This window comes from Gobio gobio (genome assembly GCF_949357685.1).
Source record: "Gobio gobio genome assembly, chromosome: 13".
Classification (NCBI taxonomy): domain Eukaryota; kingdom Metazoa; phylum Chordata; class Actinopteri; order Cypriniformes; family Gobionidae; genus Gobio; species Gobio gobio.
Window position 1 is genome coordinate 38,685,664 of NC_137106.1, and position 23,615 is coordinate 38,709,278.

Sequence of the window (23,615 nt, forward strand, 5' to 3'; positions counted from 1 at the left end):
ACATTAATTTATTTAGTGATTCCTCTGTGTACCACTAGAGGCAGCCTGAGTACCACTAGGAGAACCACTGCTCTAGATCATTTCTGATTGAAGGAATAAGCAATGTTGCAACTGTCCACACTCTCCCCTACTTTCATCAGATGATTTCACACATTTTACTTCAGGTTATGTTTGATTAATCTATCATTTTTGTTATAGGGGAGACCAGGTCTCAATTTTATCACTTTGAAATTAGGTCTGAACTCACAAGGTCAAAAAAGCATTTAGCCGGTTGCACTGCAGTTCCAAACCTGGCTGTTGACTTACCGTTTATAGGTAGGGCTCCCTAAACTGACACTGAACAAAATAAAAACATTATAGTAATCTTTGATTTGGTTGGCGGATGTAAATGATACTAATATATGCAGTCCAACATGCACCATAATTCCAGCAACATGCACCATAATTCTTAATGAAAGTGTTAATACAAATATGTTCAAGTGAGATGATTTCACATTATAAATAATCAACACAATTTTCATCAAACTAGTTTGATTTTATTTTGTGACTTAAAGCCTACTCTGCACACACACATTCTAATGCTTTTTCAAGACACCCTTGAATTACATTTTGTAAATGTACGTATAATTTAGCAATAAAGCACAGTTAAAGCCTCACATTCCACATTATTTAAACTGGGCCTGAATCTCCCAGTACAAAGTGGCTAGAAATAACTGCAACTGCAAATCATCAAAGCATACAACATCAAGAATAATCAAGAAGTGCTTAAAACGTCAACCATATCAACACTACCTCACTCTGAACCACTGTTTGGCTTACAACCAAAATGTCATTAAAACGGATGAAATTACTGGAAAACGTCAGAAACTAAGCAACGACAGACAAACCAATTAGCTGATTTGGTGTAAGAAATATTAAATAGGATGCAGAATATTAAATATTAATACAGAAAAATAAATATTAAACCAATTAACCTAAATACAATAAAAGATGTCCCTCCACATAAACCAAACTAAGCAATTGAGGTTGACTTTTTAACTTAGGAATGCAAAAACTACATATCAGCTTTCAATTTCATTTAGATTCCATTCATTGCATAATATACAGTGTTTTAAATTTGATTTATATATCGATATAAGACATTTTTGGCTAAATTAATGCATACTATATAGTTCGTGCTAAAGTGTCATGAACAATATAAGTAAAATTTTTAAGTACATCTAACTACAGCACTTTTTCGTCATGTCACTTGCATGACAATGATAATTTTATATATTTGAAACTAATTAAAAAATGTTCAAACTTTGATTTCTGTTACTTACTGTTAAACATTTAAAAGCAAGGATTTCTTCAAAAAGGACATTACTGAGATTACTGCAAAAACAGTGTGCAAATAATGCAATATAACTAAGACATTTTGTGAAGAACAAAGTGAAACCATAAAAATGCATTCATTATGGCACAACTTGGAAAATATGATTATAATTGGAATATATATTACCTCTGTTTTCACTTCATGGAAGTGAGTCATGGGATGAATATTCAAACAGTTTTTATCCTCTCTATATTTCATTGAGTTACTGACCACAAACAGTAGTTAAAAACCATCACTTTACAAGGATTATATATAGGAAATATTAATTTGGCACGAAAAAATCTCTGGAATAAACAAAAAGGAAGTGGGGATATCAAGGGAAAAAAGAAAGAAAGCCCATAACCTAACATCCATCTTAGATATGAGTAATTACCTTTACATTTAAATCACACCATTATACATGAAAAAAAAAAAACAATAAAATTGAATTCATGAATGAAATAATATTCCATCAATATATAAATACGTAACTTTTTTTTTTCCAGATGTGTACCACCTTTCAGGTGGAAACGTAAATCAGCTTGTACCTCTGTTAACAAAAAGGTACTTTACAGCACTAAATCTATTGTCAGACCACCTGTGTACGTCTCGTGTACGTTCTGCCTGAGAGTGACCAGATCTCTCGGCTACTAACCGGCACTGCACAGACATCATGGCAGCAGAGAGAGTAACATTTCTCACAATCTGCAGTTAACAATAATCTATTTTTCAGTCCATCTGTTCTCATGGACAAGATTGCTGGAGAGGTTTTCTATTTAAGTCTCTGAGTGACATTGGCCAAGGCCACAGCAAATGCCTGTACCGCTGAGAATGGATACTGAAAATCCAGGATGTATGCATTGCCATCGATTCTGCCAAACTGCATTACCTGTAACAGTTTAACAGAAAAAAAATTGATTAGATGTAGGGTACATGTTTGTTACTCGAAAAGTATTGATTATTATGTATGGAGCTTGTTTTTTAAAGCTAAAGTGTGTAATGTCTTTACCCCTAGCGTCACGAAACAGAAGAGCAAAAATGCTGTTTTCCCATCCATAAATAAAGAAATAAAATTGCTTACCTGACGTCCATCAAGCTCAATCTGAAAGTTTTTGGCTGACTCCTGTGTCACCCGTCCTCCAAAGTCAAGCTGGTAAACCTGGGTGGCTTCGTTCCACAATGGCTGCTTGTTGGCCATGACATAAACGAAGCCTTGGCTGCCAAGACTACGATCCTCTCTCTCATTAGCTTTTCTGCACTTGATTTCCTCGAGTTCATTTGCCATGCGCATGTTCCGTTTGCTCTTCCATCCTTTCTTGCTGCTCTGGCTTTGGTTCATCAACTCGTCACCACTAATGAAGAGTTCAGGCTCACTCTCTGAGCTGTCCTGAAACTCATTTGAGGTCCTACTCAGTTTCTTGGCTTTGTTCAATGGCTCTTTCTGTCCTTTAGGCTTCTTCTTTTCCCTGTTGCCAAGCCTTGGGCTGGAGATCAGGGAATTGAAGTCAGAGAGTGTGCGACTTTCTTTTTTGGATTTCCCTTCAGAGACTCCGGACATATTGGCCTCTTCTGCCCTACTGTCAAGCCTCTTACGCCCCTTTTTGCTGAACCTCTCTGCTCCTTGTGGACTCTCATTGAGAGAGGACTGATCCTGAAAGCTATCCCCAGATTCTGCGACCACCTCGGAGGTGCTCTGATGGTTCAGGAGTTCAACGGGTGGGGGAGGGGGAGGGAGAGGAGGTGGAGGAGGAGGTGGTGGGGGAGGTGGAGGTGGTGGAGGCGGAGAGAGAACCGGCTTCTCCAGGGCCTGATGGGTCTTATTGGGCAGTGTGGCAGAATGGTCTGGCATGGGAGGACAAGTGCTATATGTGCTCCAAGGATGCAAGCTCATTGGATGCAGTTGAAGGTTGTTGCAGGAGCTAGTCCCGGGGTACATGGGTGGCAGAGTGCAACAACCTAGATTGGTCAAATTAGTGGGATAACCTGGGGGTAGGACTAAGGTTGGGTCTGGTTGGCTGAAGCTGCTAGATGTTACCATGTCATTGGGGCCACATGGTTGTGCAGGACTCTGCAAAGGCTGTAGTTGAGGTCCACCATGACCTACCATTGTTGGGAAGGGTGAAAGGGATAGCTGATAGGCTGAAGGAAGGGTCATAGAACTGGGACTGGGGGAAGGCTTTGATGAAAGGACAAAAGGGAGCCGGGTCATGTCTAAGTGCTGTGGTTGGCTAAGTATAAATGGTGGTGGCTTATGAGGTGGTCCTGGAGGTCCAGGCAATAAATTTTGCTCTTGAGGTATCCAGAGTTGTTCTGCTGCAGGAGAGTCCCATTGGTAAGGCGGAGGTCGTTTGACTGTTAAATTGACATCCCCTAGTGTTAAATGCCGTACTGACTTTTCAAGATGGCACTGCTGACTTAGTGTCTCGTCTTCTGTAAAGGCAGAGTTCACATAGACAGTTCTGTCTCTACTGTTGTCAATGGGACTCAGGAGGTTATAGGAGGACTGGGAAGCTAATGGTGAAGAACTTTTGGAGTGCACAATTATAGTGCTGTGTTGGGTCCCTTTGCCAGGTGGGAAGTCTTGCCTCACCACAGTTCCTCCAGCAATTCCACTGCTGTTGGTGCCACCACCGGTGACACTTACACTAGTGCTGCTGCTATTACTGCTACACTGAGTGCACGTATACAAAGCCGTGGGTAACCTTGGCTGATAGGAGAGAGTAAGGGAACCGTTCATTTTGGATTTTGTTGGTAGAGTCCTCACTGTGTCCACCATTTGAGAAACCTTGAGGGTCAGTTCCCTTCGATCTCGACGTAAAGTGGCATGAATCAAACTGCTGTCAATCCTCTGTGTAGGACTTCTGATTGTGTTCATCTGGTTGGATGTGTCTGGATATGGTGGTGGGTCTCCGCTTGGTATAGAATATCTAGGCACTGAGAGGCGACTCAGAGTTGCTGAGCTGTACGGCAACTGGACTTTCTTGTTCTCAGATGAAGTTACTTTCAATGTGGCGGAGCTGCCCATTCCTTGAATCCCATAGGAATTTTGATTCCTTAACAGGCGTCTCCTTGGGCGACACACCTCTTCGACATTTCCGCTGCTGTCAAACGTGGTGATTCTTTCGTAGCCTAATGGAGTTGGATACTGGAGCCCAATTGGATGAAGAGAGAATTCGTCCTTAGTTAAACATGGATCTGTTGTAAGCGTAGTGCCATTCTCATTGCTAACAAGAAGACCTGGAGGCGCCGTAGTGGGTACGGCGGCTGCAGCAGATACCACTGTACCTGGGTATGGTGGTGGAGGGTTTACCTTGCGCATCTGGATCTCAAGAGTGTCGGTTTCAATGAATGACTGTGGTCGCGAGGGAACCTTCAGAGGAAGCACTTGTCCATCTGGTGGCTGGTCTGGATGAGGAAGTTGAGGCATCAGCTGTAACTGATGGAGGGACAGAGTAGCATACCCTGAAGGTGGAGGCTGGAGGGTCATTTGCATTTTGAGTTGCTGTTGCATTTGCTGATGCTGTCTTTGCATTTGTTGATGCTGCATCTGTATTTGTTGATGTTGCTGTTGAAGCTGTTGCTGCTGCTGCCTCATCTCCAGAATTTGCTGTCGAATTTGCTGCTGCTGTTGTTGCATCTGTTGTTGCTGCTGTTGCATTTGCTCATGCTGCAGCTGCAACTGGTGCTGCTGCTGTTGGAATTGTTGTTGATGCTGTTGATGAATTTGTTGTTGATGCTGTTGATGGATTTGTTGTTGATGCTGCTGCACTTGCTGCTGAATTTGTTGCTGCTGCTGTTGCAGTTGCTGTTGTTGCAGTTGCTGCTGATGCAATTGCTGCTGATGTTGTTGCAACTGCTGTTGATGCTGCTGTTGTAGTTGTTGATGCTGCTGTTGCAGCTGTTGTTGATGCTGCTGTTGCAGCTGATGTTGATGCTGTTGTTGCAGCTGTTGTTGATGCTGCTGTTGCAACTGTTGCTGATGCTGCTGTTGAAGTTGTTGTTGATGCTGCTGTGTTTGCAATTGCTGCTGATTCTGCATGTGTTGCTGCTGCAATGACTGTTGATGCAGCTGTTGTGACTGATGTTGCAATTTCAGATGATGCTGCTGTGGTTGTAATTGCTGTTGATGCTTTGATGGTTGATGGTCTTGTTGTTGCTGTTGTTGCTGACGTTGTTGGTGGGGTTGTTGGGGCAGATGATGTGGAGGAGGAGGAAGGGTTCCACTCAGGATGTTACTCATTTCCAGTCCGCTGAATATCACCTGTCCAGGGTTAGAGTATCTGGTCGGCACAGTGTACTGTGCGGTCACGGTGTCCTGACTATGCTCTGACACTGTTGTATTAGCTGCTGCTGCTGTTGCTGCTGCGGCTGCAGCTGCCGCTGCCGCAGTAGCTGTGGGATTGGTGAGGACATCAAGCTGAATATTCTGATTGGCTAGGAGAGACTGGACAAGGCCTATACTCTGTGTAGGTGACATGGCTTGCGCAGGGCTGTGAATTGGAGCAATGGGAATATTAACTGTGCAAGAAGGATTGTCGGCTGACACTCCAGAAGGTCCCATGACTAGAAATAAGCAAGAACATCTTGAGATGAATTTCTTAATTTCATTTACTTGTTGTTTTAGTCAAGCTATACAGGGATAAAATGTACACAAATTTCCACTGATTCTTACCAGGTAAATCATCTTCATCTTCACTGAACACATTGGGATTGAAGACTGGGAGACTCATGAAGTCCAAGGAAATTTTACGCACCTCCGGCAAATAGATGGTCATCTGACGAGGTTGTAGGTGCAGCAAACTAGTTTTATAAATAACTGTGACATCATGCATCATTAGTCAAAACATATAAAAAAAACCATTAGGATTATTCTTTAAAATAATTATGTGAAAGTTTTCATTTGTATAAATATCTGCCGTACCTGCTCCTAAGTTAGCTGGCAAAAAGGAAGCTAGGCCCACAATCTTAAATTTTGTTCCCCAGATGTTAGAGGTGACCTGGGCTAAGTAATTATGCTGCAAAGCAAATTGAGTGAAAGTTATAGAAAATATTCAAGGTCACAGTCAGTTTACTGTCATTTCTTAGAAAATAAGGTATCTACTGAGGTCATGGTTGCTGAATATGTTACAAATGCGTAGCAGTGACCAGTAGACAGGCAATAAATGCAAACACTTTTCCTATCAATTCTAGGCAAATAGATTAATATAAAATAATTACCAAAATGAACTTGAAAATAAGATCTTAAGTACCTCACTAAAGCCATCAACTGAAAATTCCCTTCGAGTAAGACTTGGAGACCGAACTGGAGGCTTCTTTGGTAATCTAGGAGACCTAGACATTTCTTGAGATGTCTGGGAAAGTTTGGGAGACTTTCTTGATTCCATATTAATTCTAGACATAAAAACAAATATGAAACAAAAGACAATTAAATCAAATATATTATTGGATTTATCATAAAGTCAAAAGTCGTTGATTTGTTTAGTAAATATTGTTTTGTTTAGTTCTGTATTGTGTTTTGTAAAGGATGTGATGGAACAAACATTTCTGTTAAGTTTCAGGCACCCTGTAATATTGTGTGAATTTTATATTCAACAGTACCTTATATGTTTAGAGTACCTAGGAAGCTTTGGAGACCTGTTTCCCCTGGAAAGTTTTGGTGACTTTCGCCCAACCCACTCATCGCTCAACTCGATATCACTGGAGTCTGAGCAGTTACAGCTGTCAGTCATATAGGAGATCATGCCATTTACACAGACCTCATCTGAAAGACAAGATTCAATTAAAGATGTCTGAAATCAACAATCAAGACAAAAACAAATGCATTTACACTTATGCTTAACAAGGATGTGGGTTTAAAGGTCACCTATTATGCTTTTTTTTTATTTGACCTGTCCTTTAATGTGTATAGCTGTTTGTGCATGTAAACAATCTGAAAAGTTACAGTGCACAAAGTACATGCCAAAGGAGTTAATCTCTCCAACAGAAAAAAAAAACTTGCATTGGGCCCTATCATACACCTGGCATGTGTTTTGCTAGTTTCAGCCCGGTTATCATTTTCACGTCCTGCACCACGTTGTTTAAATAGCAAATGAGCCGCTATTTTGAGGCAACTGAAATAGACTGTGCCATTGACCAACTGAAACCTGGTCCAAAGTCAATAGCTCAGTATGTTTTGTGTTACTTAAAGGGTTAGTTCACCCAAAAATGAAAATTCTGTCATTAATTACTTACCCTCATGTCGTTCGACACCTGTAAGACCTCCGTTCATCTTCGGAACAGAAATGAAGATATTTTAGTTGAAATCTGATGGCTCTGAAAGGCCTCCATTGGCACAATGGCACTTTACACTCTCAAGACCCTTAAAAGGTACTAAAGACGTCGTTACAAAGTCCATCCCACTACAGTAGTTCTAAAATAACTTTATAAATCGGCGAGAATATTTTTTTTGCGCAAAAAAAACCTAAATAACGACTTACATAGTCATGACGATTTCAAAACACGCCATCATGAAGCTTCGAAGCGTTATGAATCAGCGAGTCGAATCAGCGGTTTGAATCGCCAAATTTCAGCAGTTTGGCGGTTTGACACGCGATCCGAATCATCATTCGGCTCATTGATTCATAATGCTTCGAAGCTTCATGATGCCGTGTTTTGAAATCGTCATCACTATGTAAGTCGTTATGTAGGGTTTTTTTGCGCACAAAAACTATTCTCGCCGATTTATAAAGTTATTTTAGAACTACTGTAGTGAGATGGACTTTGTAACGACGTCTTTAGTACCTTTTAAGGGTCTTGAGAGTGTAAAGTGCCATTGTGCCAATGGAGGCCTTTCAGAGCCATCAGATTTACACTAAAATATCTTCATTTCTGTTCCGAAGATGAACGGAGGTCTTACGGGTGTCGAACAACATGAGGGTAAGTAATTAATGACAGAATTTTCATTTTTGGGTGAACTAACCCTTTAAAGGACGCGTTAGTAATATGCGCCTATAGGCGGGTACACAACGCGCGTACAATCTGCTGATTACACACACAGGGACGCGCAGCAGCACACAAACATGCCAAATATAAAAAATAAAAGTATTACAATGTAAAAGATTATTATTGTGTACATAAAGATAAAAATGCCTACTTGTCATAATGGATAGTCGTTGCATGTATCAGAATTACCTAAGTGCAGTAATGATGAATGAAATTGGCTACTTATTTAACCAATCGTGGCAATCCACACATGTATTTAAATTGAGTCGTCAGGTTGAGGACGTCTATATTCCACAATGTAAATAGCAATCTGCCGTGGTACAAGTGCAACTGGCTTTTAAAGGGAATGGGAGATGAGACTCTGATTGGTTTAGTGCACGTTATTCCCAAAACACACCCATGACTCATTAAGAGACTGGATACAACCCTTTTGGACCACTGCTTCGATCGTTAAAATAGGGCCCATTGTATGGACTTCAAATAGCGAAGCCATAGTTACAACAGATATGATACTGTTTACAACTGCTCATGAAGCCTTGGGAGATGAAACCCGATTAAGGTGAGGGGTGTTACATTGCACCCTTTATCTAAACCTCTCTACTTAACTGTAACTTTCTGAACTCGCACACCCGCCATGTTTTTTTTTTTTGTTTGGTTTTTTTCACACTTTTTATTCGTGTTTGTAGTTTTAATTGAATTCTCGTCCAACATGTAATGGGTTGTGGGCAGTATGAGAAAAATAATGTATTTTTTAAACTTTAAATCATGTAAATGTATTCTCGCTGACCCCAAAAATTACATTTTGAACTTAAAATAAGCATAATATAGGCACTTTAAAGTGTACATGATCAGCAATAGTTCATAAATACCTGCTTTACCATCCATTTTTGGGTCCATAATGACAAACTCTGGTCGCAGTTTGCTAATGCGACGGCCCTTGAGAATAGGCACCAGACCTCCCAGGTGTTCCAGATAGAGGGTGTAACAGGGGCCTCCTGCCTCTGGGTTCTCCTCTGAACGTTTCATAGTGCAGTGCAGCCGTTCATTCCCTCCTGTGGGATAGCTCACAAAGTCTCTAATGTTGTTCGGATCAGGAATTGGGGGCTTGTGATATGAAAAACATTATGCATTAATGCAGATATTTAGCATACATCAAACTGTGAAAACTTCACTTGCTGCTTCTGTACCTTTATAGTTGGAATGAATGCAGTGGTAACGTAGGAACAGAGGAGTGAAGGCATGTTCAGTTTCCCCACATCTCTCTCCTCTTTAAGAGCACTGGCAATGCCCTGCTGACACAGAAGCTGCAGGCTGGCCACTCGGTGCTCAACACGCACTACATACAGGGCTGGTCCACAGGCCAGAAACAGCCGCGAGTCTCTGTGACCCCAGCAAATAGTGGTGATGGGCCTCTAAAACCAACAGATATTTAGATTATATATAGTTAATGTACTGTATAATTTATGCAAACATTAATATGAGATTAAAAATTATTTTGAAATTGTGTTGGGCGAAAAGCAGTCGATAACCATTTGTCTAAGTATCTGCATGCATTGACATACTGTTTGTACAAACAAATATACACATAACAAGGCACATATAAATAGTGAATATAAGTGTTTTATCTTAAATATATAATTTTTTAAGATATCAATTATTCATGTGATGGTAAAGCTGAATTTTCAGCATCATTACTCCAGTCTTCAGTGTCACATGATCCTTCAGAAATCATTCTGCTCAATAAATATTTGTTTTATATCAATGTTAAAAACAGTTTCCTGCTAAATATTTTTGTGAAAATCTTGATGAACTACCTTCAAAAGTTTGACATTAAAGACTATTTAAAATATAACAAAATATTTCTATTTCAAATAAATGCTGTTCTGTTGAACTTTCTATTCATCAAAAAAATCTTTTTTTTTTAAATGTATCATGGATTTTACAAAAATATTAAGAAGAAAAAACTGTTTTCAACATTGGTAATAATATTACCAATATACCAATAATATACCAATATAACCAATATTAATAATGGAGTACCAATAATAATTGATGATAACTGAGCTGATCATGTGAACTGATCATGTGACACTGAAAACTGGAGTAATGGCTGCTTTGCATCACAGGAATAAATGACATTTTAAATATTAAAATAGAAAACCGTTCCTTTGAATCGTAAAACACAATATTTGCTGTTTTTACTGTATTTTTTATCAAATAAATGCAGCCTTGGTGAGTAGAAGAAACTTAAAAAAAACTTTTGAATGGTTGTGTATATATGCTCAAATTGTCTGATGGCTGGTCACAGCTCACTTGGGCTGGAGTTTCTAAAGTGTATATATGTTCCCCTTGGACATTGTAAAACTTGACAAGGGCGTTCCTCATTAAGGAGGCACAGGCTGAGTCAGCGGGTAGGCCGTGTCTCTCCATCCCGGCCACTGCCAGCAGGTCTCCCTGAGAGCACCACTGTACCTCCACATCTGAAAAACAAACGTCTGTCCAGTCAGATCAACATTCATGATGTGCCATTACATCAGTGGTTCTCAAACCTGTCCTGGAGTACCACCAGCCCTGCACATTTTGTACATCTCCCTATATCTGACCCATTTCAGGTCTTGCAGTCTTTGCTAACGAGCTCATGAATTGAATCAGGTGTGAGGGAGACACAAAATGTGCAGGGCTGGTGGTACTCGAGGACAGGTTTGAGAACCACTGCATTGCATGGCTGAAAGGACCATTTTGCGTCAGTTTTACTGAAATACACTGTAGCGGTAGAATTACACTGTACACTGTACTTTAAAATGATGATTTATGCATTTTTATTATTTTAGTTATTGCAAGCATTTAACTGTATACGTCCCGCCTGCTAAACCTCCATTATAGGTGAATTTACTGTAAATGTCATAGATGTTTAAAAATAACTTTAATATTCTGTTATAGTTCTATTATGTCACATACTTAGTAATTCATAAACAAGAACAGCAGTGTTTTACCTTTCAGTCCTGAGCGTATAATGTTAGGTGAAAGGTCATCATAGTTGTTCATCAGACTAATGTCTCCCGATATGAAGCTGACCGTGAGCAGTGGTTTGAGATTTTGCACTTGAAAGGAAATGTTTACAGTTAATAACATTTAAAAAGTCAAATACACATCACTGTCTTGCAGTCATCCTTAAAAATGTACATTTTCTATAGGGGAGAGTGGGGCACAACCTAACGCTTTTTGACTGTCTCCATTTGTGTAAATCCACTTGGGTATTTATTTTTTCCCACATTAATTGCACACATGTCTAGTACAATTATGTGGTTTTGTTTCATTAATACAGCGTATACTTTTTTCTTGATTTACCCCGAAAGAATGGAAGTGAAATGTGACAACATGCCCCATAGGTGAGGTACATTGTAACATGTGAGGGGCGCATTGTAACATGACCAAATGACAGTTTAAAATGTTTCCTGATATAATCCAAAAAATATCCATGACAAACTAAAATATTATGTCAATAAAATACAGTTATTAACTTTTTAAAATAAAATAATGGCATTTTAAAAAAATTTTTTTGACAACAAACACATCGCTAAATACAGCATAATTAAAAACATAATAATAATTAATAATTTCTTAACATTGACTTTTAGTCATTATTCACTCATTTCTCATGGTTTCTCACAATAACTTATAAAAGTATAGAATATAGTAACATATTTCTAATAGGGGCTCATTGTAACGCAGTGTGACAACATGCCCCGCCCGCTCAACTGTGATTTAACCACGGTGATTTAATCGTGTCTTCTGCTGGTTAGATCAGTATTAACGAACGATCTCAACTGTTAAACAACAGATATAAGATTAAAATAAAATCAGATTTGTCTTATTTTAAATAAACACAAAAAAACAGAGATGAAAAATTTACTTTTGCTATGGTTAAATAAATGTTCAGTGATATCTTCCAAAGAATTTTTTTTTTTAATTTTGGCGCAATTTTTTTATCAAAATAATGTTGATACGGCAACTAGTAAATACACTAAGTTTCGTCATCCTGGCATGTGTGGAAAGTTTTAAACGATGGGTGTTACAAGTAACCCCGCGTTAGGTTGTGCCCCACGCTCCCCTACCTTTAAAATGTTTGAAAGTAGGATTTTATGTTAAATATATGGTCATTCAGAAAACCAAACGGTATTTGGAAAAACCAAGGAAGGCTTCACTATCTTTCATTAAAGGGTTAGTTCACCCAAACATGAAAATTCTGTCATTAATTACTTACCCTCATGTCGTTCCACACCCGTAAGATCTTCGGAACACAAATTAAGATATTTTTGTTGAAATCCGATGGCTCAGAAAGGCCTCCATTGGCAGCAATGTAATTTGCACTTACAAGGCCCATAAAAGGTACTAAAGACGTCGTTACAAAGTCCATCTCACTACAGTGGTTCTACAATAATTTTATGAAGCGACGAAAATAGTTTTTGTGTGCAAAAAATAAAATAACGACTTTATACAACAAGTGCTTGTCCTCCGTCTAGGCCTCAGACGTGAACTCACGAAGCACCACAACGCATGTGCGGGGATATGACGTAGCGCCGGCGTTCAGGCATCCAGGAAATGCACACTTTAGCACCATTTTGAGCACTACGCCAAGACCTAAAGCACGATCAATGTAGAATTCAACAGCTTAGATACGGCGCGTCTTCCTCTGCTTGTAAACAAAGCTCCTTGCTTCCGGATCATGTGTCTGAACGCCAGTTCTATTCTCGCGCATGCGTCGTGGTGCTTCGTGAGTTCACGTCTGAGGCCTAGACGGAAGACAAGCACTTGAATAAAGTCGTTATTTTGTTTTTGCGCACAAAAACTATTCTCGTCGCTTCATAAAATTATTTTAGAACCACTGTAGTGAGATGGACTTTGTGACGACGTCTTTAGTACCTTTTATGGGTCTTGTGAGTGCAAATTACATTGCTGCCAATGGAGGACTTTCTGAGCCATCGGATTTCAACTAAAATATCTTCATTTTTTGTTCCGAAGATGAACAAAGGTCTTACGGGTGTCGAACGACATTAGGGTAAGTAATTAATGACAGAATTTTTGGGTGAACTAACCCTTTAATATAAAAACCTAATGTAATCTCTAAGAAACTCATGAACATTATACAGTGAAAATGGTTCTTGATACCATCTTAGAAACATGGAAGAAGCTTTATTTAAGAGTATAATGTACCTTGAGCTGGAGTAGAGTCATCAGAGTCTGTATCGCTCTCAGTGCTGTCCTCCACCAGGAAGTTCGGGCAGTTCCAGGACATGCTGACTATGCCATCTGACTCATGCAGCAGAACATGGGCAAGCATACGGCCGTGGCAGTCCATCACTATGACTTGCCCGTCTGCTGTTCCAAAGAGCACCTAGGGAGATTAAATGAATGCAAACACCAAATTAGGGAAATCAGGCATCAGTCCAAGGGAATCGGTCCAAGTCATTTAATCTTTCGCAAACAACTTGTTGACAACAAATGCGCTTTAGACCTTTTCCCTCAGTTTGATGATGCCAAACCAAAAAGTTACCTGCTGGTCATCAGGGGTCCAGATTCCACAGGTGATCTGGCTCTCCAAATTGATCTCAGACGACCAGTGTCTCTGACCACTCACTGAGCCCACCAGGACAAAACCATCCCTGTAGGCGATTAAGGCCTGTGTACCATCATGTGACCAGGTGAAGTCACTCACCTACACAACAAACCACTAGTTCATTAGACAGTTCATGTTAGTTTTTTTTTTTATTCTATTGCAAAATTATTAGCATTTTTAATAAGCAGGAGTTTCATTTAAAGACGCAAAATATAATAATCCCCTTTGAAACATAATATATTTATGCATTTACTATGAGTAATTATGGACATCTGCACCCCAATGATGAATGACATCAGACAAACGCATGGAAAATAAGAAAATAATAGCAATTAATTGAATTATTATACCATACTTTTCATTTACATTGTTTCTTAGTTGGCCTTTTGATGTACGTACAAGCACACTGTTAACCCTAACGCTCAAAATATTGAATTGATTTGAGTAGGGCCCTATTTTTTCGATCTGAGCGCATGGTCTGAAGCGCATGGCGCAGGTGAACTTAGTGCGTGTCCGAATCCACTTTTGCTAAGTTTAACAACGGAAAAAAACGGTTGCCGCGCCATGCACATGGTCCAAAAGGGTTGTACCTAGTCTCTTAACGAGTTATTGGTGTGTTTTGGGCGTATTGTGCTATAAACCAATCAGAGTCTCATCTCCCATTCCCTTTAAAAGCCAGTTGTGCTTACACCATGGCGGATTTGCTATTTACATGGCTGAATTTGCGAGCGGAAAAACTGAACGTTTCTCCAGAGAGGAATCCTTTTATTTTAATATTTAAAATGTATATGTTTGTGTGCTGCTGCGCATCCCTGTGTGTGTAATAAGCAGTAAGTTAGTTCACCCAAAAATGAAAATTCTGTCATTAATTACTTACCCTCATGTCGTTCGACACCCGTAAGACCTCCGTTCATCTTCGGAACACAAATGAAGATATTTTCGTTGAAATCCGATGGCTCAGGAAGGCCTCCATTGGCACAATGCACTTTACACTCTCAAGACCCATAAAAGGTACTAAAGACGTTACAAAGTCCATCTCACTACAGTGGTTTTACAATAACTTTATGAAGCGACGAGAATAGTTTTTGTGCGCAAAAAAAAACTTTGAAGCGTTATGAATCAACGAGTCGATTCAGCAGTTTGGCGGTTTGACACGTGATCCGAATCATGATTCGACTCGCTGATTCATAACGCTTCGAAGCTTCATGATGCCGTGTTTTGAAATTGGTCAGCACTATATAAGTCGTTATTTCGGTTTTTTTTGCACACAAAAAATATTCTCGTCGCTTCATAAAGTTACTGTAGAACCACTGTAGTGAGATGGACTTTGTAACGACGTCTTTAGTACCTTTTATGGGTCTTGAGAGTGTAAAGACCATTTTGCCAATGGAGGCCTTTCTGAGCCATCGGATTTCAACGAAAATATCTTCATTTGTGTTCCAGAGATGAACGAAGGTCTTACGGGTGTCGAACGACATGAGGGTAAGTAATTAATGACAGAATTTTCATTTTTGGGTGAACTAATCCTTTAAGACCAGGTTTTTGTTGGTCAATGGCGCAGTGGTTTTCAGTTGCCTCAAAATAGCAACACGCCAACAATGCGCCTGAACACACCTCGTTTTCAGACCAGCGAACATGGGGCGAACAGATGGGTGTGAGTGCTTTTTAAACAACGTGGCGCTGGACATGAAAATGATAACGCTGTCGGGCTTAAACTAGCAAAAAACACTTGCGTTGTGCCTGGCATCGCATTGCACTGGGAGTATGAAAGGGCCCTATGAGTATTTAGAACGTTCTTTTTCTTTTGAGTTCTCAAAACTGAAAAAATTTTCAGTAATTTTCATCACATTTTGTTCTAATCTGCCAAATGGAAAAACTATAAAACCAAAATGGATAAACAGCTTGAATATTCGATCTCCGCAAGGGGCGGAAATGCAATGCCTCTTTCCGCTGATTGGTCAACCAAAGATCAAGCCGTGCTGTCATCAGTTCTTACTCAGCTCCGCGCAACAGAATAATAGTCATTGATACAGTTCTACAGATTACTATAGAGTTTATTGCAGCTACATTTAATCTCTTTTTCATCAAACACAAACCGTTCTGGTGCAGAGCCTAGACAGAGCTTTCTTCTACCTACACATACATTTTAAATTTGGAACAATTAAAATGTATGATTACTTAATAAAAATCTGCAAGTTCTGCAACTTTACATTTCTTAACTTAAAAAAATGTTAGGCCTCAATTTTCGTTTAGCCAACTTATTTGAGTTTACAGTGCATATTAATGCATTTTTTAATCAAAACATATTAGCAAGTTAATAAATCTTGTATCATAAAAAAACCCCAGTGCTGGACATTCATTAATCGCGATTAATCGCATCCAAAATAAAAGTTTGTGTTTACATAATATATGTGTCACGGGTGTGTGCAGGCAGAAAGACGAAGACGGGCTGATACAATTCTCAAACGAAATTTAATGATAAGGATTCTAATACAGGTAAGTTAGCAACACACTCTATACATAGACGAGACCGGACCAAGACTGAAGGAAACAGGAGAAATTAAATAGGGAACACCAACAAGATGAATACACACAACTGAAACAGCTGAACTCATAATGACGGTGACCATGGAGACAGACGAGTGGCGGGAAACTGGAACAAAGGAACATGTGACAAGGAAACAGAACGACAACACAAACTGACAGGCATGTGACAATAATCGATTGGCCAGCACTAAAAAAAACATATTTGCACTCTGCATGCAGATGAAAAATAAGCAGTAAATATATACGAACATACCTGAGCACCTCTGTCATTCACCAGCTCCACAGACCATCTTCCTTCATACTGGATCCACACAAATATCCCTCCCTCCATGTCACACGTCGCAAGCTTCTGAAACGGTTCATTCCACCTAACAAGGACAACCTGTACAGAACAGCATAATGGGAATGAAATTCTAGGAGAAAGAAAGCATGATACTTGTGCATAGGAAGGAAAATTTCGTTTTTATTATTATTCAAATAATTTTTTAAGAATAAACATGCATGATAGTTAATGAGATCAATAAGTAGTATTCAGATGGTCAAGTGAGCTCAATTTTCATTAAATAAAACATATTTTCTAGTCCACTAATTTGACTGGATCTTTCACCTCATTTGAGGGTACATAAATTTTTTATTTATCAAAATATACACTGTAAACTATCGTAATTTTGAAGATAAAAGACTGTAAAAATGCTACCTGTTAATTGCTTAAATGCAGATTCCCTTACTCTATGCGGTGAAAAGCTGTAAAAGATCTATTGGGACTTTTCAGTAAAATACTGTAAAGAGTACAGTTTTTGGAAGTGGAAAAGAAGGTTGTTTTATAATTTACAGGGGGGAAAAAAACATAAATTGACATTCCCAGAATTAAGTGTGACAGCACACATTGATATTTTCTTCTTATCAGTTAATACATACATTTTGTTTGTTCTATCTCATGTTTTGGTTAATGTTTTTTTTTTTTTTTGCATTATTTTGGTGTTACCACGATAGTGTTTTGTATTTGTGTGCATGTCACTGTGTGCACTTTCTATACATTAGTATTTACCTCAGCTTGTGGAAAAGCTACTTGTGTCATCATGTGGCTTTTAAGGTGGTTGTCAAGGGTAAAAACAGATTTTTAGTAATTTGATATATTAACACTATTTCAGTTAATGAAATATAGATTTATGGCAACAAAAAAAAAAGAAATAAAAATGTAAAATGCTGCTACCGTATTTTTTAAGGTAAAGTTCTGGCAACGTTTTTTTTTTTGTTTACAGTAAATTTCACAATTTTTGTCCTTTATTTCCTTAGGTTTAAAGTGAAAAACAGTACTCTTTAAAGCTCACAATTCAAACATTTAAACCAAAAGAGAGATATTGGCAAAACAAAAATCTACAGGAGAGGCAAACTCCCACCTCACTGTTATGACCCCGTAAATTGAAGTTGATTCTTTGTGGGGTATTTCTGTCCCTTCTACAGTGACTAGACGTGAACGTCACGCCCACAACACCCCTGGCGTTCCCAGTAGCCAGCCAGCCCTCCTCATAGTAGCGCCTCCTGCACACCGGCTTTTCCTTCTCACTCTTGGGAACTCGCCCTTTCCATGAGAGGCAGAGGATGTTGGAGTCACTGCAGAGGACCGGACCATGTTCCACCGCAGCCAACATCCCTACAGACTGACCAGGCTACAGGTGTAGAGGGAGACGGAGTTAATATTTATACTTTTATTTAAAACACTTGTAAAATATGAGATGTCATTTTTAATGGTCACTCATACTACATTATATGGGTTGTTAAGCAAGGCAATATTATTGAGTATCAGTCAAAAGTTTGGAAACATTATGGTTCAAAAAATACAGTAATACTGTGAAATAGTATTACAATTTAAATTAACTGGTTTCAGTTGTAATATATTTTAAAACGTAATTTATTCCTGTGATGCAAAGCTGAATTTTCAGCACTCCAGTCTTCAGTGTCACATGATCCTTCAGAAATCATTCTAATATGATGATTTGCTGCTCAAGAAACAACGTTAAAGGGATAGTTCACAAAAAACTGAAAACAAAAGAAGATATTTTGAAGAATGTCGGTAACCAAACAGTTGATGGACCCCATTGCCTTACATCATATTTTTTTTTCCCTACTATGGAAGTCAAGGGGGTCCATCAACTGTTTAGTTCCTCATATTCTTCCAAATATCTTCTTTGCATTCAGCAGAACAAAGAAATTCATACAAGTTTGGAACAACTTGAGGGTGAATAAATGATGTGTGAACTATCCCTTTAAACACAGTTGCTGCTTAATATTTTGGTGGAAACTGTGATTTTTTTTTTCAGGATTCTTTGATGAATAGAGTAAAAAGAGTAAAAGATTTTATTATAAATATAACTTTTTTGTAATATTTATTAATTTCATAAATGTCTTTTATGAAAATCTTACTTAAACTTTTGAATGGCACTGTATCATGATTTTAAACAAATAAAATAAAAATAAGATAAGCAGCTAAAACTGTTTCCATCATTGATAATAAGAAATGATCTTTGAATGATTTCTGAAAGATCATGTGACACCGAAGACAATAAATTAAAACTGAAACCAGTTGTATAATATTTCACAGTATTACTGTTTTTATTTTTTTTTATCAAATACATGCAGTCTTGGTGATATTAAGAAACTTACAAAAACAATAACTTTTGACCGGTAGTGTGTGTAATATTTATTTTAGGTTAAATAGGGAAAATGCTGTAACTGGTCAACATTGTAAATAGGTCTTTAGGTTTCTGCAGTTCACTTAAAAAAATATTTTAACATGCAAAGAGAAATGTAAGACATTAATAGATTGATTTGAAAATTACCAGCCAGTTTGGAAATAATTTTCATAATTTTTGCTATTCAAATTAGTAATACTAAAGGCACAGAAATGACACACTTTACCTTTAAATAACCCAGCGGAGGGACAAATACATTTTTAAAGGTACAGACATTCCATGTAGGTTCTCAATTAATACAATAAAACTGCATAAACATACATAATAACTAAAAGAATAAGAACATTTTTGTTCATAATATAGTTTCAGGTGGAATGTGACAACTGACTACTGTATTTGTATTTGAAAGTACTCACCTCTTCATAGTCCCTGGACATTATTAGTCCGAATTCCGTCTTTGAAGGAGTGCTCCATTTTGCTTGCTTATTCAAAAAAATGTGCAGTACAACCTGAGAATGCTTAACTGCAGATGTGTCTTAAGAAAGAATGTGACTGAAATCAGGCCATTATAGTCTGTGACTAATGCACATCATGAGGAATCCAATTTATTCTATTTCTACTCAACAAAATGATGCAAATTATAACTAAATCACATCAAGGCCTATTGCAGTTTATCTTTATTATAGGCTACAAAACAAGTTTTCAGCCTTTGGTATTCCAGGATTTCTATGCAAAGAGAAAACACACACACACACACACACACACACACACACACACACACACACACACACACACACACACACACACACACACACACACACACACACACACACACACACACACACACACACACACACACACACACACACACATATATTGAGAAAGAATAAAGCATATCACACTGAAACAGATTATATCATTTGCAGATTGAAGAGCAAGACCATGAGACAAGCGCTGCATGCAGAATGATTTAAAGACATTTCATTTCTCTGTCTGCACCCACACTTGAGTTGACATTGGTCCCCCCTTACGTCACAGGATGTTTAAAGCCCCTGCAATTCATGCTTTATACTAAGAAAAACGCAACAGAAATCATGCATCGAAGCATCTGTACAAAAAGGCGAGCAAACGCGCAAAAAACATACAAAAAAATCATGCACAACTAAGGATGAGGCAGCTCGCAGGCGTCATGGCAACAGGGATGTGATGATGGCTGAATTTTAATGACACCCAGCCTAAGACTTCATAACTGCATTTATTCTCCTTTCAAAAAGAAATATTCATATTCACCTCGTGCGTTTCTCCCAGGCTTATTAATATGACATTTCGTTTACAACATAATCTCACTGTTAAAATGCTATGGAATCAATATATATATATAAAATAACCATATAGGGCTTTCAGATCATAACTGGCTCAGTTTCACACATCTGTTTAATATAGGAATTGTGTCAGGTAATTAAGCTGGGTGCAGTTTAGAATAAATCCATCAACTATGGTTGCCACCTACACTCGTGCTATAATTACACAACCATCAAGGATACAACGTTGACTATTATTGTGACATTCCAAAGACATCAAATGAGAACAATGTGAACCAAAAAGAACATAATTCATTCGAGTAATAAAATACACATTTTGCATTCATTTCTATCAGCAAACTCACCTCTACCAACTCGCTCTCAATGCGTCTAAATGGTTGCCAGATGCTCATGCTGGATTTCACCCCAAAGCACATTAAAGTCATGCAGTTAGAGGCAGTGCATTGGTGCAAAAGAACCCCCGAATGGGGGATTTTTCGGCGTGCGAAGGCAACCCGCGCTCTGACGGAATGGTGCTTTGCATCACATGACTGCCAGCCCCATCCAGAAAGTACAACAAATGTGGTGCGCAAGCAAACCACACTGATATAAATCACCTATCTTCATTCTTATTCTGTCATACACATTCAGTGATTTGCGAATAATATTAAGTTTCCCTGAGAAAATAAAGCACAAATTTCAAAGACTTTGCAATTAAAGCACGCTACTAGAATAGCCTACAATTGCAAAACGCTGTCTGTGATTATATGCGATCCCTTTTCAAGTTATTTTGGTCATTTTACTCTCTGACTCCTCTTTTTACCAGTGTTCCTCGTTCATTTTCTATAAAACCTGTTTAAAAAATCTCCAATAAAGTTGCTATGGATACAGCACCCGTTTGTTCAGTATGGCGAAACGTGTTTTGAACGAGTCATTGAATCATTAAGCAAACGACTCGTTAAAACACAGACACGTTCACGACCTAAATACGCACAAATGACATACACAGAGCTGCCAACTTTTCAAAAAAACTTAGAGTTAGATTTGGTGGGGCCAACCAAAATTTTGCCGCGAACAAAGTAAAAATTTCAACAAAAAATAAAATAAATAATAATATTATAATAATAGCTATATATATATATATATAAATGAAATAGCTACACACACATCACAGAAAACACTCTCTGCATCAGCATTTGAATGGGGTAGTATTGGTTTTTGTTGTTGATTTCTTTTTTGCCTTTGATAGATAAGGTTGATAATTAATTATTTCTATTAAGACAAAATGCATCTATATGACGCTTTGTATACAGTATATCCTATAGACACACACACACACACACACACACACACACACACACACACACACACACACACACAATTTTAAAGCACTATGTAGAGGCATGGTTTTGTCTAAATAGAACAAATTGATTATACATCAACCTACTGCATACTTTTACAGGGAAGAAAAAGGAAAATAACTGTCTGTCCTGTCTGTTGCTCTTCTGTCTGTTGTGTGGTTCTTTTTTGCTGTGGCTGATCTAAAAAAACAGTGTTGTAGTAAAAACTACTTTGAGTAGTTAAGTTATATTCAAGCTACCCTTTTGAAAATAGCTACACTAAGTTACTATCAAAAAGTAGCTGGCTACATTGAAACCATGTTTCTTTTTCTTCTTCTTTTTTACAATGAGATTGTTACAAATAGCCTAACTGAATAATTGTTCATGAAGAATGTTATAATATTTGGGGTTTCAAGCTTCATAATGCAATGTAATTATAATTTCAAAGAGTATAGGCATTCAGGGTTATTGGGACACTTTTCCCCAGTCATTTCAATGGAAAAAACTGTCAGAATCATTACACACAATACTCAAATATAGCCTATATCTCAAACTGGCTGCCCAAGTGCAAAATGGCTACAAATTTAACATCAGTGCAAGAACAAAATGTATGCAAATCAACTTTGCGATGCTGTTTGCGAACGTTCGTTGGAACTATGGTTTCGGGAAACACGACTCGTTTAACTATGCTTATAATGACGGAACTTGTGACCATAGTTAGCGAACGACACTTTGGGGAAACGCACCTCTGAGCGTCACAGCGCTCCACTTCGCTCATTACAGGCTCGTTCTCGTCAGAACCCAAAACAGAATGTAGCTTTAGGTCGCGCAACACCGTATTTATTTGCCCATTTATCTTGAACCCCCTCACCGAAAGCATGATCGACTCAACATGTAGATATAGATATATAGATAAACTCATCTTTCAGGCATTTGACAGACCGGGTTGGCACTTCAGCGTGAGAAATGGGGGGTGTGGCGTGTGAGCGTGTGAAACCAATCAAATGCGTGTGTCTCACGGCCAATGCGTGAGAGTTGGCAGCTCTGCATACAACAGATCGACTTCAATATGCTCAAATTCTGGACATGACTATCATCAAGATGTTTTCAACAACAAAAATGTGATAATGTTCAGTTGGTTCACAAATAATATGTAGGCCTACAGGCTGACTTCAAGACAGATATATCGAATCGTTCAATGAAAAGGCGTATTGGTTTAATAGCCCAACCAATGAAATGCTCCTTCACTGCCTGCAATCGTCTTTAAAGGGTTAGTTCACCCAAAAATGAAAATTCTGTCATGAATTACTCACCTTCATGTCGTTGGACACCCGTAAGACCTCCGTTCATATTCGGAACACAAATGAAGATATTTTAGTTGAAAGCTGATGGCTGAGAAAGGCTTCAGACAGGCCTCCATTGGCATTCAGTACATTGACACTTCCAAGATCCATGAAAGGCACTTAAAACGTCGTTACAAAGTCTATCTCACCACAGTGGCTCTACAATAATTTTACGATGCGACGACAATAGTTTTTGTGCGCAAAAAAAAATCTAAATAACACCTTTATCCAACTTGTTCTCGACTTCCGTGTGTGCCTCCACGACGCATGCGCGAGAATATGACGTAGCGCCGGCGTTCGGGAATCCATGAAATACACACTTAAGCCCCATTTTGAGCATTACGCCGAGACCTAAAGCACGATCAATGTAGAATCCAACAGCTTAGACACGCGCGTCTTCCTCTGCTCGTAAACAAATCGCTTCTGGGTCATATGTCCG

At 38.5% G+C, this 23,615-nt stretch overlaps 1 protein-coding gene across 1 annotated transcript; it reads right to left on the reverse strand.

Annotated features, from left to right (window-relative positions):
* Positions 1 to 518: 518 nt before the first annotated feature.
* Positions 519 to 19,629, reverse strand: tulp4b (TUB like protein 4b; the record flags this gene model as incomplete). The annotated part of the gene is made up of 15 exons (XM_079832333.1): positions 519 to 2,243; positions 2,436 to 5,917; positions 6,027 to 6,170; positions 6,276 to 6,369; positions 6,604 to 6,745; positions 6,971 to 7,115; positions 9,205 to 9,439; positions 9,523 to 9,747; positions 10,649 to 10,815; positions 11,329 to 11,436; positions 13,550 to 13,730; positions 13,890 to 14,051; positions 16,753 to 16,881; positions 17,900 to 18,169; positions 19,609 to 19,629. 15 exons carry the CDS (start codon positions 19,627 to 19,629, stop codon positions 2,127 to 2,129), a joined length of 5,622 nt encoding a protein of 1,873 aa, XP_079688459.1. The 3' UTR covers positions 519 to 2,126.
* Between the last annotated feature and the right edge of the window lie 3,986 nt (positions 19,630 to 23,615).